The 16,215-nt window shown below is 41.1% G+C and overlaps 1 protein-coding gene across 3 annotated transcripts in view; it reads left to right on the forward strand.

Moving 5' to 3' along the window:
- The window catches only part of SMS (spermine synthase), a 50,553-nt gene extending 37,232 nt beyond the window's left edge, over positions 1 to 13,321 (forward strand). For all 3 annotated transcript variants that reach the window (XM_086388255.1, XM_086388254.1, XM_086388253.1), the window contains exons 8-11: positions 4,144 to 4,258; positions 5,242 to 5,321; positions 11,430 to 11,545; positions 12,812 to 13,321. In XM_086388255.1, coding sequence (XP_086244381.1) covers positions 4,144 to 4,258; positions 5,242 to 5,321; positions 11,430 to 11,545; positions 12,812 to 12,851 — 351 coding nt within the window. In that variant the 3' untranslated portion in view covers positions 12,852 to 13,321. The remainder of the gene's footprint in view (positions 1 to 4,143; positions 4,259 to 5,241; positions 5,322 to 11,429; positions 11,546 to 12,811) is intronic.
- Positions 13,322 to 16,215: the final 2,894 nt, after the last annotated feature.

Genomic DNA, 16,215 nt, shown 5'->3' on the forward strand with positions numbered 1-16,215 from the left:
ACTTGTGTGTTGAAATATTTCTCTTTTTTTAAAACATTTGAAAAAATGTTTTACCTAGAAATCTCTTGAAAGTGAAAGTGTTACTTGCTTAGTCGTGTCCGACTCTTTGTGATCCCATGGACTGTAGCCCACCAGGCTCTTCTGTCCATGGAATTCTCCAGGCAAGAATACTGGAGTGAGTTGCCATGCCCTCCTCCAAGGAGTCTTCCTGACCCAGGGATTGAACCTGGGTCTCCTGCATTGCAGGTGGATTCTTCATCATCTGAGCCACCAGGGGAGCTCTTACATTTAATTTACTCAAATGTTTCATCATAGTTTTTCTTGTGGACAGATTTTATAACAATATGAGCTTTATTGACTTTCTTAGATGCAATAAAAGTGATAAACTTAATACTGATGACTCTAGAAACATGTCGTATTAAACCAGCACACTTAAAGGCTAGATTTAATACCAAGTATCAGTTTAATAGTAAATATTTCCTAGATCATATGAACCTGAAATTCATTTTGACCAGATTTTATATTTCTGAGAATTTACATAAGCACTTAAGTTCTTTTAAGTTAAACAGAGCTCATCTGCAAACCAAGCTTAGCAATGCAATTTGGAGATGGAGGCACATTGTATTTATAATGTATGCATAAATATGCATTTGTCTGTACAGACACAGATCTAAAACTTCACCTGTTTGAGTTTAAAAAGCACCCCCCACCCCACCCCGGGATCACAGATGATTAAAGTTTCTGCCAGTTCAGGTAGATCATTTTCATCTTGAAGGCACAAAGATCTGCATGTTTCTCCTAGAAAGCTAGCTTAGTACTAATTGCACACACAAAAACCACTTTCAGAATGTCAAAAGAGCCCCATCTTGACTGTTTCCAGGGTGAGATTTCCTTCAGTTTCTACATACCTGTCACTCACTCATATTCACGTGCTTCTCTTACAAAAGAACTTGAATCAGCATTCAAGTTCCCAAGACCCCCTTCATATCAGATCAGATCAGATCAGTCTCTCAGTCGTGTCTGACTCTTTGCGACCCTGTGAATCGCAGCATGCCGGGCCTCCCTGTCCATCACCAACTCCTGGAGTTCACTCAGACTCATGTCCATTGAGTCAGTGATGCCATCCAGCCATCTCATCCTCTGTCGTCCCCTTTTCCTCTTGCCCCCAATCCCTCCCAGCATCAGTCTTTTCCAATGAGTCAACTCTTCACATGAGGTGGCCAAAGTACTGCAGTTTCAGCTTTAGCATCATTCCTTCCAAAGAAATCCCAGGGCTGATCTCCTTCAGAATGGACTGGTTGGATCTCCTTGCAGTCCAAGGGACTCTCAAGAGTCTTCTCCAACACCACAGTTCAAAAGCATCAATTCTTCGGTGCTCAGCCTTCTTCACAGTCCAACTCTCACATCCATACATGACCACAGGAAAAACCATAGCCTTGACTAGACGGACCTTTGTTGGCAAAGTAATGTCTCTGCTTTTGAATATGCTATCTAGGTTGGACATAACTTTCCTTCCAAGGAGTAAGCGTCTTTTCATTTCATGGCTGCAGTCACCATCTGCAGTGATTTTGGAGCCCAGAAAAATAAAGTCTGACACTGTTTCCACTGTTTCCCCATCTATTTCCCATGAAGTGATGGGACCGGATGCCATGATCTTCGTTTTCTGAATGTTAAGCCAACTTTTTCACTCTCTACTTTGACTTTCATCAAGAGGCTTTTTAGTTCCTCTTCATTTTCTGCCATAAGGGTGGTGTCATCTGCATATCTGAGGTTATTGATATTTCTCCCAGCAATCTAGATTCCAGCTTGTGTTTCTTCCAGTCCAGTGTTTCTCATGATGTACTCTGCATATAAGTTAAATAAACAGGGTGACAATATACAGCCTTGACGAACTCCTTTTCCTATTTGGAACCAGTCTGTTGTTCCATGTCCAGTTCTAACTGTTGCTTCCTGACCTGCATACAGATTTCTCAAGAGGCAGATCAGGTGGTCTGGTATGCCCACCTCTTTGAGAATTTTCCACAGTTTATTGTGATCCACACAGTCAAAGGCTTTGGCATAGTCAATAAAGCAGAAATAGATGTTTTTCTGGAACTCTCTTGCTTTTTCCATGATCCAGCGGATGTTGGCAATTTGATCTCTGGTTTTCTCAAACCAGCTTGAACATCTGAAAGTTCATGGTTCACGTATTGCTGAAGCCTGGCTTGGAGAATTTTGAGCATTACTTGACTAGCGTGTGAGATGAGTGCAATTGTGTGGTAGTTTGAGCATTCTTTGGCATTGCCTTTCTTTGGGATTGGAATGAAAACTGACCTTTTCTAGTCCTGTGGCCACTGCTGAGTTTTCCCAGTTTGCTGGCATATTGAGTGCAGCACTTTCACAGCATCATCTTTCAGGATTTGGAATAGCTCAACTGGAATTCTATCACCTCCACTAGCTTTGTTCATAGTGATGCTTTGTAAGGCCCACTTGACTTCACATTCCAGGATGTCTGGCTCTAGGTCAGTGATCACACCATCGTGATTATCTGGGTTGTGAAGATCTTTTTTGTACAGTTCTTCTGTGTATTCTTGCCATCTCTTCTTAATATCTTCTGCTTAAGAAGAGATGGCAAGACCCCCTTAATGAGGGTCAAAACCGGAAGAGAGAACAGTATTAGGATTCATGTACCCAGACACTTGGGCACACACGCCAAATAAAAGCCAAACCAATTCCAAAAGGCTCCCTTAGACACAATAGTGTAAAAGCCTATGCATAAGGAACTCTATCCCATTTCCCTTCCCTTTTATAAAACAGTTCTAGTTGAAGGATGTTCTAATTTAGAGGGCCATTGGTGTTGAAGGGGTGCTGAGGCCAAGCAGTGTTACAGTGAAATTTTTTCTTTCATTCATGGGAGCAAAGCTGATCTCCCCGTTTTGCGAAGTGTACCCTAGTGGACTACAAGATGGAACAGAATTGTCATTACCCGTACTTATTCACTGCTGCTGCTGTCAAATACCAAGCAAAGGGCACATCAGTGCAATGCAGAATGGTCTCTCAAGGTCACAGTTCCCTTGCCCCAGAGAGGAGATACCCAGTCAGTTCCCCATTAGAGATGAAGCCAAATGACCAAGCCGTACTCTTGCTGTAAGTGAAGCCAGTGAGGTTGGGAAGAATACCCTGGTGCAGAGACGAGATCAGGTTAAGTATAGTTTAAAATTGCACTCCCATTCCCACATGGAGGCCCCCAAACAGATCGGTCTGGGTCCCAAGAGAGAATTAGGGTGACTCACAATGAGCCCAGAGTGGCTCGCTTTCCCAAAGCGGGTGAACTCAGAAGGAGCAGGTAGAATTCCCAGCTTACGTATGTGGGGGAGAGACCCTAAACCCATACCTAAGGTGGGTGGGCTGTAGGTCACAACATTTGTTTCCAAAAAACCTCGTTCCAAAACGGCAGGCATCACCTGTCCCTCCTAGTTCTCTTTAGTGGAATGAACTCTGGGGACTGTTGGAGACTCAAGGAAAAGGGCTGCTCTTGGCCGGGACCAACCTGCCACGGGCACCAGCCCTTGGGTGGCTCAGCAGATGTAGTGAAACCCAATCTGTGTGCCTGGTGCACAGTGAGGCCAAACAAACTTCAGAGTTTGGAGCAAAGCAAGGTTTCCTGGAAGGGCCAAGGAAGCAGAGGACTTTCCCGGTGGATCAGTGGTAAAGAATCTGCCTGTGATGCAGGAGATGTGAGTTCATTCCCTGGGTCAGGAAGATCCTCTGGAGGAGGGCATGGCAACCTATTCCAGTATTCTTGCTGGAGAATCCCCACGGACAGTGGAGCCTGGCAGACTGCAGTCCACGGGGTCGCAAAGAGTCAGACACAACTGAGCATGCACGCAAGAGCAGACTTGGTGACGTCTCTTGTTTGTTTCTCTATTTGTAAAATGGCAATGATAGTAATTCCTAAGAGGAATTGTTCCACTTAATTGAAAGGCATGTAAAGCATCTGGTAAGCCCGGAACTTTTAGCTCCTGGCAGGTATGGGTGGAAGTGGCTTTTGTTCCTCTGGTAGGTGTTGCAGCCCCTGTGTGTATTTCCCTGTTCCTTCTACAAGTGTTTAACCACTTTCACATATGTTGGCTCACCTGCATCTATGCTTGTTCTCTCTGGAAGGTTCTAATAGAAGACTGTATTCCAGTACTGAAGAGGTACGCCAAAGAAGGGAGAGAGTTTGATTATGTGATTAATGATTTGACAGCTGTTCCAATCTCCACATCTCCGGAAGAAGGTAGATTCTGTTTTTCCTTTTATTTTAAACTTTTTTTTTTTTCGTATTGGAATATAGCCGATTAACAATATTGTGATAGTTTCAGGTGAACAGTGAAGGGACCCAGTCATACATATATACATATCCATTATCCCCCAAACTCCTCTCCCATCCAGGCTGCCCCAGCCAAGATAATGTTCACAGAAATATGGAAATGTTTTTCTTAACATCATGTGAGAATGAAAGGATCTTAAGACATTGTCTAGTGAAGTTCCTTCATTTATTAAAGGTAGTAAACTGAGGCCAGTGGTGGAAAGATGGCTAGATTTGGCTTTGGTCAGATCCTGTTTTGCCACTAAATGAGCAAAATTAACGCAGTCGTTTGAAACAAGTATAGAAATAAAATGACTCATGATCATACCATTGAGATATCTGCTTGTTTCATAATTTACATATTGGGATTTTTTTTAACTTGTACCGGGACAATCTGGTGACCTTTCTGAGCAACACCAGAGACAAGGCCCCTTCTCATGCCATGCACTCAAAATCACTGCTGGCTTAGGATTTCAGTGTTCATGTTTTTTCTATTACCTTGTCTTCCTGCTGAGTTTCCAGACTCAGGTCCCCACCCTCACTCTTGCAGTTTCTCTCCTGAGATGTTACTGCTTTTCCCTTTGCTTAAAGGTGTTCTCTTTCAGATTTAAGCCTGCTTTTGTGTCAAATCTTTACGGGTATGGTGAGAGCAGTGTTATGTGCCTCCGCATTTGCTTTTGATTTTGCTTGTATAGAGGTATATGTGCACGTGTGTCCAAGACACAAAATACATGACAGTGTGTTCTTGTTCACAAGCCCTTGAATATTGGGTCTCATGGCTAGTTCTCTTTTTTTTCTTTTTGTTTTTTTTTTTTGAATCATTGAATATTAATGTGAATGTTTGACTTTAGATGTTGTTTCTCATGCATGCAAACTGATATTTATAAAACTTAATTTTTTTTAACATCCAGATTCCACATGGGAGTTTCTCAGACTGATTCTTGATCTCTCAATGAAAGTATTGAAACAGGATGGGAAATATTTTACACAGGTATAGACTTCTGTTTTTTTCCCCAAAAAATACTCAGTAAAAATTTTACATTTTGTGCTTCACACACCAAAATACTTAGACATTGACATAAAGACTAATGATAGCACTAACTATTTAGTTACTTGTCAAATGAAGACTAAATAAGGTTTAAAGGGACTGGGTATAGTACAACAGTATTCTCTTCCAATGCTGGGACAGTACAACTACTGAAAACAATGGTGAGTGGGAGAGACTGGGGCAAGTATATGCCAAAATCTTACGTATTTTCAGTAATCATATTGGTGGTGAATTTTCAGTAATCATATTGGTGGTGATGGCATTAGTATTGCTTTTCTTAGTTGTATTTGCAATGTGGCATAAAGCCATTGAGCATTTATGCAATATTTTAATTCTATCCTTAGCATTCTCAATGTGGAAGTAGGTAGTTGAAGATGTAATATAAAAGTGGATAAATGAAACTGTTGTACTGAAAATTTTTCTTATGTCTGTCTGTGTTCTCAAGCAGTAAGTTTGTAAATAGCTGACCTGTCCCTTTTAGGGAATTAATGAGTTCTGTCCTGTCCTGTTGAGAGTTTCCCCCATGGCTCAGTGGTAAAGAATCCACCTGCAATGCAGGAGACATGGATTCCATCCCTGGGTCAGGAATATCCCCTGGAGGAGGAAATGGCAACCCACTCCAGTATTCTTGCCTGGGAAATCCCATGGACAGGAGCCTGGTGGGCGACAATCCATTGGGTCGCAGAGAGTCGGACATGGCTGAGCATCTAGGCAGGCATGTACCTTGTTCTGTTCTGTCCTGTTACCATAACCTTCCAATTTATTAAATTTGGGCTTTGGCTGTAGAATGAGCTTCTGCCACCAGAAGAAGACACAGACCGTGATTTTTACCCCCTTCTCCCTCTTCACCCTCCTGAGAGTGTTTAGTAGAAAAGCCATCATAAACTGCAGTGGCTGCACTATGAGCTTTTGCCACAGAGGGAGACACAGACCGTGATATGTATATTCCGCCCCCCCCCCCCCCGCCCCCCATATTCTCTGGAGAGTCTTTAGTGGAAAAAAACCATCATAAACTGCACTGGCTGCAGTATCAGCTGCTGACATCAGGGGGAGACATAGACCGTGATTTTCTTTTCTTGTTTTTTTTTGCCTTTGGGCCTCATCCTCTAGGAAAAGTCATCAATATAATTTCATAAACTGCTCTGGCTGCAGTATGAACTGCTGCCACCAGATGGAAGCAAATTGTATTTTCCTCATTTCCTAGGGTATTCTTAATTTTAAAAGAAGGTTTGAAGTCAGTATTTCCTGATACATAAAAATACATATATATATCTTACTTAAGTCCTTAACATTTTGGAAATGATGGCAAAAGTGGCTAATTGGTGATCAGTCTTTTTACTTGGTTGAAAAAGCCCTTGATTCATAAGCAGAAGATAAGCAGTATTGTACTCTGGTCCCTGTAATTAGTTCTTAAGCATTTTCAGGAGAACTCTACCTCTCCCTCCCACCCCCCGCAACTTTTTTTTTTTTAAAGCATTAGTATATTTAATGGACTTTTATTTTTGATCTTCCCCACCCAGGGATTGAACCTGGGTTTCCTGCATTGCAGGCAGATTCTTTACCATCTGAGCTACCAGGGAAGCCCAAGTATATTTAAACATCAAGAACTATGGGAAAATTCCTGATTTTATTCTTCTGAGGAGGCTTTTTTAAAGTAAGCCCTGGGGAGTTTATGAGGCCTGAGATTTATAATGCTGAAAACAAATTGGCAACTCCTTGAATTTGTTTCCAGCCGATCCTGTTTTCTTCCTCTTCCCCCTGCACAGAACACCCCTACAGGTAGCAGTTAATCTTTGATCATCTCATACTTGCTGAAAGTGTTGGCAAGCTTCAAGGGGAACAGACAACTGTCTACAAGTGGACTTTTATTTTTTGTAACCCCTGATGCTTAGGAATGATTTTTTTTTATTTTATTTTTTAACTTTACAATATTGTATTGGTTTTGCCATATATCAACATGAATCCACCACAGGTATACACGTATTCCCCATCCTGAACCCTCCTCCCTCCCCGTACGAGGAATGATTTTTAAAAACACATTCTAATATTGACTTTTTAAAAGCCAGGGGTCCATAAACCACGGGCCATTTCTCACCCCTTGCTTGTTTTTTGCCGTTTTCTTGACACACAGCCACGCCCGTTCATTACACGGTGTCTGCGGCTGCTTTTGCAGTACAGCAACAGCTTGGAGCAGTTGTGGTGAAGACTATATGGTCTGCAAAGCTTAAAATATTTTCTCTCTGGCCCTTTGCAGAAATTTGCTTACCCCTGCTTTACAGGAACTCTACAGTGAAACCTGCTCAAACCAAGTGGCCTAATTCCTGTAAAAGCAACCCAAATTCAATGAGTTGGGTTTTCATAAGTGAATATTTCTCAAGGAGAGCATTGATATATTGATAGAACTGGATTCTTTTTATGTTTCTGCAAATAGAAATCCCGTGGGGCTTAAGTTGGGAAAGAAAGTGAGGCTCTGGCATCTTTAATCAAAAGAGACTGAGAACAATTTGGATCTAATGCAAACCAGTCAGTTTGCAGTAGACAACAGGTGCTCTTAGGAAGAAAGTGTGACTGGTGTCTTTTGTTGCAAATATTTGCCTGGTAGACTGCTTTCTCAGTGTGGACAACTAATAGAAGCACTTGCTTGACAGATCGTCACCACACATTTGTTAACACTAAAGATCAGGCTTTGATCACCTGGCCTTTGCCAACCAACTTTTACTAAAAACCACCTTAAATACTCAAGGCTGTGCTGGTTTCTAAGAGTTATCCAAAAGATGTCTTAGGATGTGCTTCCCACCCCTACATTCAGTATAGTTGGAAACTCAAGGCGATCTCATTTTATGATGCCTGGAATCCCATAGTATGTTGGGTGGTTCAGCATGCCGTATGGACCACAGGGGCATAGGCCTGTGAAGAAGCAGTAGTTTGGTCAAGAGCCACAGCATGCTCTGACTAAGGATGCACTGATGGTATTGCCACAGTGGAACACTTTCCTTTTGTAGCACATGGTGTGCTCAGGAAATGCCCTTAATACACTCACACCCTGCTTCCCTTGGCCTGTAGCTTAGGAACAGAGGAAAGGTTAAAGATGGGACAAAAATGGTGTTTGGCTTGTTAACTTGGTGACTGACAAAAGCTAAACGTCCCTGCCTAAAATTGCTTACATCACCATGGAGATTTTATGATGTCACTAATTTCACTGTGGCTGCTTGAAGACAGCCTTGTCTGTGGGCCACAAAGCTGGGGAAGTCCTTCTGGAACGTGCTCATTCATGGAGCCACGTCTGGTGGGCCAGAGGGCAGAGAGTTGCTTTTGTGGAACTAAGAGGCAGATCCTGGGACTTGACTTCTGCCCCTCCACTCCTCATTAAAAAAGCTGTAGGTTATTTGAAAGTACAAATGTGTGTGTGACATTCATGTTAGTTATGATACAAAGACATGAGCCCCCCTCCGCACCTCCCCCCACCCCCCACAGACCTCGATGTTACCAGTACGCTTGACACATCTACATTTCTCCATCAACCCCTCCCACCTTCTGGAAGTAACTCATTTAGAGTTTTTTTCCCCTCTGTTTTTTAGGTATTTCACATATGTGTGATTTCCTAAATCATCACGTTATTTTTGCTTGTTTTAGAAGACATAAAAATGGTATCATTAAGGAAATAGTCTTCCAGACTTTGTTATATTACAGATATGACATAAACTCTTTGAAAGATACAAACAATATTAAAATCTCTAAGGTAAAAAAGCAGGTGTCACCCAGAGCTAACATGGGGCAGCAAGAACCTTGTAGAATGGAAGACGCTGTATTGTGGTTTACCTCCCAGGTATGCCCCTGCCTTGCCATATTATTCTCTTCCTCTCCTCCTCAATAGGTGCTGAATTCTTTGCTATTAGCAATTTGTTATGTATCCCCTATATGTCTTAAGAACAGTGTAGTTGCATTTAAATACACAGAAAGGTGAAATGTATCATGGTACTTTTTTGGGGTAGGCATCTATTTGTGGGGTTTTTCTTTCTTAAACTGCTTTTTGACCATTTGGGATAGAATAAATTGAAACTGTTCTGTTTATTTACTACATTCTTTGTAAGGAGGTCTTCCTGTATTCCGTCTATAAAGAGAGAGTATGGTGTCATTTTTAAGATGGCAAGGAAAAGCTTGAACTGTGAACCTTGGTGGTATTTCCATTCTATAGCTTCCCTAGTAGTGAGGTGTTCTAAAAACAACTGGGCAGTGTTTTCTATTTGTGCATCTTAAATTACACATGTGCTGTTTATATACTCTCATGGTGAACTTAATGTTGAAACCAAATTATATGCTGGTCAAAGGCACTTGGTCCAATTCCCACTGCAGGACCCTAGATGATGGGTTACTAAACAGGTTGGCACTGAAGTATGACGACATGCTGATCAAATGTGCTCAGTTAAAACTGCCCAGGCCAGCTCTCAGAATAGTCCTGTCTACCCACTTCCCTGTAGCTGGCTGGTTTTTTGATTTTGAAATGCCATCCTTAGAAATGCTTGTATCACAGGATGCTTTATTTGTGAATAATTTTCATCTTGGCTGTTTTGAGGCAAATTGATAATGAAGTTCTTATGAAGGAATTTTATCAGCACATATATTCTAGTCGTCTTCCAAATGTTTAGAACTTCAGAGGTTAAAAGGAAATAGTTGATATTAAATGCTCATCTTGTTTTCTAAATCCATTATGAGAAAATTGGGGGAAAATTGTGCTCAAATGATAAACCCTACCCCAGACCTACTTAATGAAAATCTGCAATGTAACAAGGCCCCTTATGATTCATATACACATTAAAAATTGAGAATTGCAGCTCTAGAATTAGGCAGATTCTGTATCCATTCACCAGCTCTCCTGGGTCTTGGCCACCAGCATTTCTGATTCTCTTCACCATTTTTTTTAATAGTCATAGAGTGGCTGCTGCAGCTCTACATATCACATCTAAGTTGCAGGCTGGAAGAAAGTTGAAGGAGCAAGGTCACTGTGTTTATCCTTGATTTGTCTACAGTCAAATATCCCTTATACATGGAATCTAAAAAATACTACAAATGAATCTGTAAGAAACAGACTCAGACTCACAGACATAGAAAACAAACTTATAGTTACCAAAGGTGAAAGGGGACCAAGAGGGATAAATTAGAAGGTTGGGATTAATAGATACAAACTACTATACATAAAATAGATAAACAACATACAGCAGAAGGAACTATATTCAGTATCTTTTAATAACCTACAATGGAAAATAATCTGAAAAGATGTGTATATATAGGTGTATGTATATATGTAGCTGAGTCACTTTGGTGTATGGCTGAAACTAACACAATGTTGTAAACCAACTATACTTCAATAATTAAGAAAAAGAACACATTTCCAAAAAAAATCTTTTCCAGCAGATTTATACTATATTTCATTGACCACTCCTACAAGCTGGGGAGACAAAAAAGAAATGGCAAGAAACGGAGAAAAATTAGAACAGTGAAGTCAAGACAAAATGTTTGATAAAGAGTAAACTAGGGAATACCTTTAGTGTGTATATCTGGAATTGACTTTTGTTGGAGAAAGCACAAGGGTGTGAAAGAAAGAGTTTGTGTCAACATCTTAGACTCTTAAGAGGGTTGTAGTTTAAGTCATTCTGAAAATCAAGAACATTATGTTTCTGATACTTCATCCTCAATACTGTAGTGACTTTAGGGAAAACTTATTTTGAATGGGTTATGTGTATGAATGTTTGCTAATTGCATGGTGTTGATACAATGACTGTCACTAATGAGAAATTGGTCTCACTGCTTTCTCTTGCTTCATCCTCGAATAATTTGAAATGGCTTGGTAAATGAAGTAGAAGGATAATGAGCTAATGGACCTATAAATAGAATGCAATGCAATTTGTGAAAGTACAGAAACCTTATCTCATTTTCAGAGATGAACTTTTATCTAAAGCTAGAATGGTTCTCATTTATTAGAGACCTTCCAATGATTGGGACCCTCTGTAGGACTTAAGATTCCTATTGTTTGCTTTTCTCTCTTTGATTTAGGGAAACTGTGTCAATTTGACAGAAGCCCTGTCGCTCTATGAAGAACAGCTGGGGCGCCTGTATTGTCCTGTGGAATTCTCCAAGGAGATCGTCTGTGTCCCTTCGTACTTGGAATTATATCCTTTGACCACATCATCGTGTTGCCCAATCAGAACCCCCATGTAAAAACCATGCCCATTTACCAGTTTCAAGAAACAGAATTAGTTCTGTAGTATACAGAAGGCCCTGGTTTTCAGACTTGGCTGTATGTTGTAATCCCCTGGGCACTTGAAAACAATACAGATTCCTGGGTCCCAGCCTCAGATGCTGGGGTGTGGCCTGACACAGCCTCCCAGGTGGTTTGGATGGTATGGCACCACTGGTCCTCACAGTACCACCAGACCTGTGACATCACCTGGGAGCTAGTTAAACAGGCACATTCTTAAGCCCCACCCCAGCCTGCTGTCCAATCAGAAATACTGGAGGCTGGGGCCGCGTGACCTGTCTCAACCAGCTTGCCAGGAGATTGATGTGCACTTGAGAGCTTCAGAAAGCCACCCTAGCTGGAGCAGGCTGGCTTAAGAAGCTCATTGTCCTTTTACGTTTATATTATCCTACTTTAATATTAATTCCTACACTTGGCTTGATGCTGCTTTGCAGTAGAGATAGAGCTAAAAATAATGCCAGGCATCACAAAGTCAGGGTTGGTGTTCTTCATTTAGTTCCACTTAGTAAAGTCAGTCCAGAGAAATAAGAGAAGAACCTGGAGAAAAGGCAAAGGAGAACATTGTCATTGGACTTTCATAGTGCATTTCTTCCTCCTAAAAACTGGACAGTGTTCTGCAGACCAAAGCTTCCTCTCCCTGCCTGGCACCTTCATCAGGGTTGCTCTCCAGAGCATTCCGTGACAGTCAGATCTTTGTCTACATGCTCAAAGACTTTTGAAAGCAGTTGATGACATCTGGAGAAAAGGTTTCCACCCTCTGGCTCCTCTCTGGTCCCTCATCCTTCCACCATTTTTTCCTTCTCTTCCTCGGTCCCTCTCCTCCCACCTCCACCACCCTCCTCCCCCCACTCCCTCTGATGTTTCTCTCTCCTTCCCACCCTTCCTTCTCATATTAATTCCCTAAAACATTTTAGAGTCTTTGGAAGCACAAGTGTTCTCTGAGAGAATATTTGTGTCCCTTTAACCTTTTCTCTGCTAAGCTCCCCCACACCTCACCCCAACGTCACAGATGGTGGGCATCTAGGCTGTGAAGTGACCTTGTCTCGGAGGCCTTCGCGTCATTACCACAGTGCTGTAAGCTGTGAAATGCTCATTCATCTTCCAATCTGTAGGCCAGTAAACAAACTTTAAGTGATGCCTTCAATTACCTACTCTTATTCCTTGACTCCTTATCCAGGTGGGTATTTTACACTGTTTGGAAGAAAGCTAAACCTTGAAAATCAGTGTCCCCGAGTCACGTGTGCTGCAAATAGCCTTCCTGACCTTTCTATGCTGTACGTGAAATCGAAACAAGTCAGGCAATTGATTGTGAATTCCTTCACGTTTCCTGTTTTTAATTATTTTTTTAATTTAAAAATCAAATGGAAAAATGTATATTTTGATGAACTAGGATGATTAGACAGCACAGTGAAGGCTGCTAAATGCACTGAACCCCTAGAATGTGATTTTTGTTTTTGTTTCTGTTTTTCTGTGTGGGCTTTTTTTTTGTTTGTTTGTTTTGTTTTCATTTTGGTAGACTTTGAATTTGGTTGTTTGGAGGAGTGAACATCATTGTTTTCTTCTGGAGGGGAGTTCTTCATGGAGTTTCTTTCCCACCCAAATTGATATAGATATTAAAATTTGGTGCTTATGAGGAAAGACTTTAAAAATGATTAGCAACGCTTCAATTAAAGTTACAAATGAGAAATTTCATGTGTCTGTCGTTTTATTTCAGCCAGGTCCTCTCTTGCTCACTTCTGATCTCACAGAACAAAGGTGTCTCCTTGGTCTTTTTTTGGTTCTATCCTATCAGTTGGTGCCATTTATCTCTATAATAGGATGGCCTTAGGGCCTTTTTTGAACAGTAGTAATGACTTCATTTACCACCTTGGTAAATGATACACAGCCTATTACATTCACCACTTCTTCATTGTAAAATTGACCTGGAGGATGGGAAAAGATTTGGCCTTACTGTAAAGTTGAAAGTCAAAAGCTTATTTCTCTTAATAAGAGTTTCTCTTCCAACTCTTTATCGGTGTATTAGATGTGAAAATAAAGATCACTGTGGATTGCTGCTGTGAACTTGTCTGAGTTTTTTAGACGCACAGATAGAGGATAGTTTATGTAGAGGCCCACAGCCACAGGAGCAACTTCAGCTCACCTAAGGAAGTGCGTGTCACTGCTGGGGAGTGTATGTGTGGGTCACAATTCACATAAAAAGGTAAGTTTATATTGACTCAGACTGTTAGACATCACTGGGTTATCCTGTTGTTTTAAAAAAGTTTATGCTTTATCGAGGAAATGAGTTCATTTACGATGAATTTGTAGGAAGGAAACCATTAAATATACCCACTGTCTGTTCTGAGATAGAATTAGTGTCAGCCCATAACATTCTTCCGAGCTAGGTTCATGGTATGAAACATAAAATCTTTCAAAATGAATATATGTCCACTTACTCTTTTTTGTGGGATTGGCATTGGAGAAAAAATAATGAACAAAAGCAGTTAGACTCATATGGGAACTAGATTGGCTTTCAGCAAATATTTTTCTGGTGCCTAGAGGTTAAAAATGGCATTGATATATAGACACTAGGAACCCTACTCACTGCCTTGCCTCCCTACCACCAACTTCCTCAGTCTTTCAAAGTCTCTCTACTGTGTAAGATTAAACAGTATGGTACTGTTTGAACACAGAGTGGGTAAACGGAAGTGGAGGTTTTGGGGTGTTTTTCTTCATTTGAAAAATGAAAGCAAGTGTATCTGCTGTCTGGATATGGTGTTGTTAATATGTGATATAACTTTATACTTGAAGACTAGCTTGAGACTGAAGCTAAATCTGCTGATGTAGCAGGTCCTGCCAAGAGCTGAGAGTTAGGAACGAGATGGATCAGGTTGGAACAGACCATGGAAGATGTGTTCAGGAGAGACTAAGGGGTGTGGTATGGGAGGAAGAAGGAAATGGAAAGAAAATTTTTGTTTCAGGTGATAATCATGAATTCTGAGCACAATCATTTCTTTCTAGTAGGGAAAGGATGTCTAGTGTTTTTTGAACATCTTTGTAACTGTTAAACGTATGCAAACTGAACTCTTGATAACTATCAACAACCTTCAGTTCTGCTGCATTTTAAGGAAATGTAAAATCTAAGCACTGCTATATTACTCTAATGGCTGTAGTGTTATTTACTGTTGTAGTCCCCTTTATCATCTAAAATAGAATATACTGTATTATATAGCTGCTTTTTAATTAAAGACGTGTGGCTGTAGTTTAAATTCTATTCAGCACATCAGCAGTTACTAAGAATTTGCTTATTAAAAGAAGAAATGCTGCCTTCTGACAGTGTGATTGGCTGTTTTAAAAACCTGATTAATGGTGATCCTACTGGGATGGAGGGAGGCTGGGTTGACACTGTTTCTACTGCACAGAAGAAAAGTGTGCTGCTCTTCCTCTGCAGTCGAACAGACGCCTTCTTGCTTAACTATTGCTGCCATAAGACTTTGCATTTGTCTCAATAAATTGATCAATTTCATTGTTCTCATGACTCCTGGGATAGGGAAAGGGGTGTGTGTGTGTGTGTGTGCGCGCGTGCGCGATGTATCATTGCTCTATGCCCAAGACTCCAGCAGTATTAATTGGTGTGGTCCTTCAGCAGGTCATTATGTTCTATGCACATTGTTTCGTTTGCTTCAGCTGAAGTTTTTTCATTCCCAGCAAGACCACCTCAGTGAACGAAGCAGCATGTTGGTCTCCACCGCAGGGCACGGTCCTTCCCCAGTCTTGGAATAGCACTGTGAGTAGCACTGTTCTTGAGGCCAGGTGGGCAGCATTATTTGATTCAGGCTGCTACATGGCTTTGAGATAACACTTCACCTCCTTCTACATCACCCTGTTGGTGAATGTCTTTCTACCGCACCATCTTTTACGGTGCTGTGCTTTGGGTCAGTACACAACTTTCCTTTACATTCTCTTGCTCAGTCTTAAAAATAGCTTTGTGAGCTTTGTGAATTGTGAATATCACTGAGTAGGCCAGTAGTCAAAATTTGAAATATACCCAGGGGTCTCGTGGCCAGTAACAATCTGAGTTTAGGTTCCAGCATTCTGAATTTGCTGTCGCAAGGCTCACATTAGGGGTCCTTAACCTTCCTCGTACCATGGATTCCTCAGGCAGCCTGGTGAACCTGTGAACCCCTCCTCAGAAACAAGTTTTCTAATACATCAAGGAGATAAGATTGCGAGGAAATACGTTACAAAGTTGTTCAAAGACATCTGATTTCATATTTCTGCTTTAATGACATGTTACAAAGCTGGATCTAGTTGTGGGTCACATATTGTCATTTTGAAGCATAATGAGCATAAATAGAAGATCTCTGGCAACTGAAATGTGCAAAGAACGCATCTGACTTGTTGACAAAGTCATAGGTACTGTCAGTGCTAACATGGATTGTCACCTGTGCTCATGATTAAAGGAAATGCTCGATTTCAGTAGGAGGTTAGTGAAAATATAGAAAGGTTTTCCCACCAAGTTTAGAGCCACGAAGAATTGCATCCATAGATGCCAGGTTAAGAACCCCTGACCCATAGTTTTGGCTTCTGTTGGATTGTGTT

This window comes from Bos grunniens, chromosome X (assembly GCF_055505025.1).
Source record: "Bos grunniens cultivar Pamir isolate PY7600 chromosome X, Bosgru_T2T1.0, whole genome shotgun sequence".
Classification (NCBI taxonomy): domain Eukaryota; kingdom Metazoa; phylum Chordata; class Mammalia; order Artiodactyla; family Bovidae; genus Bos; species Bos grunniens.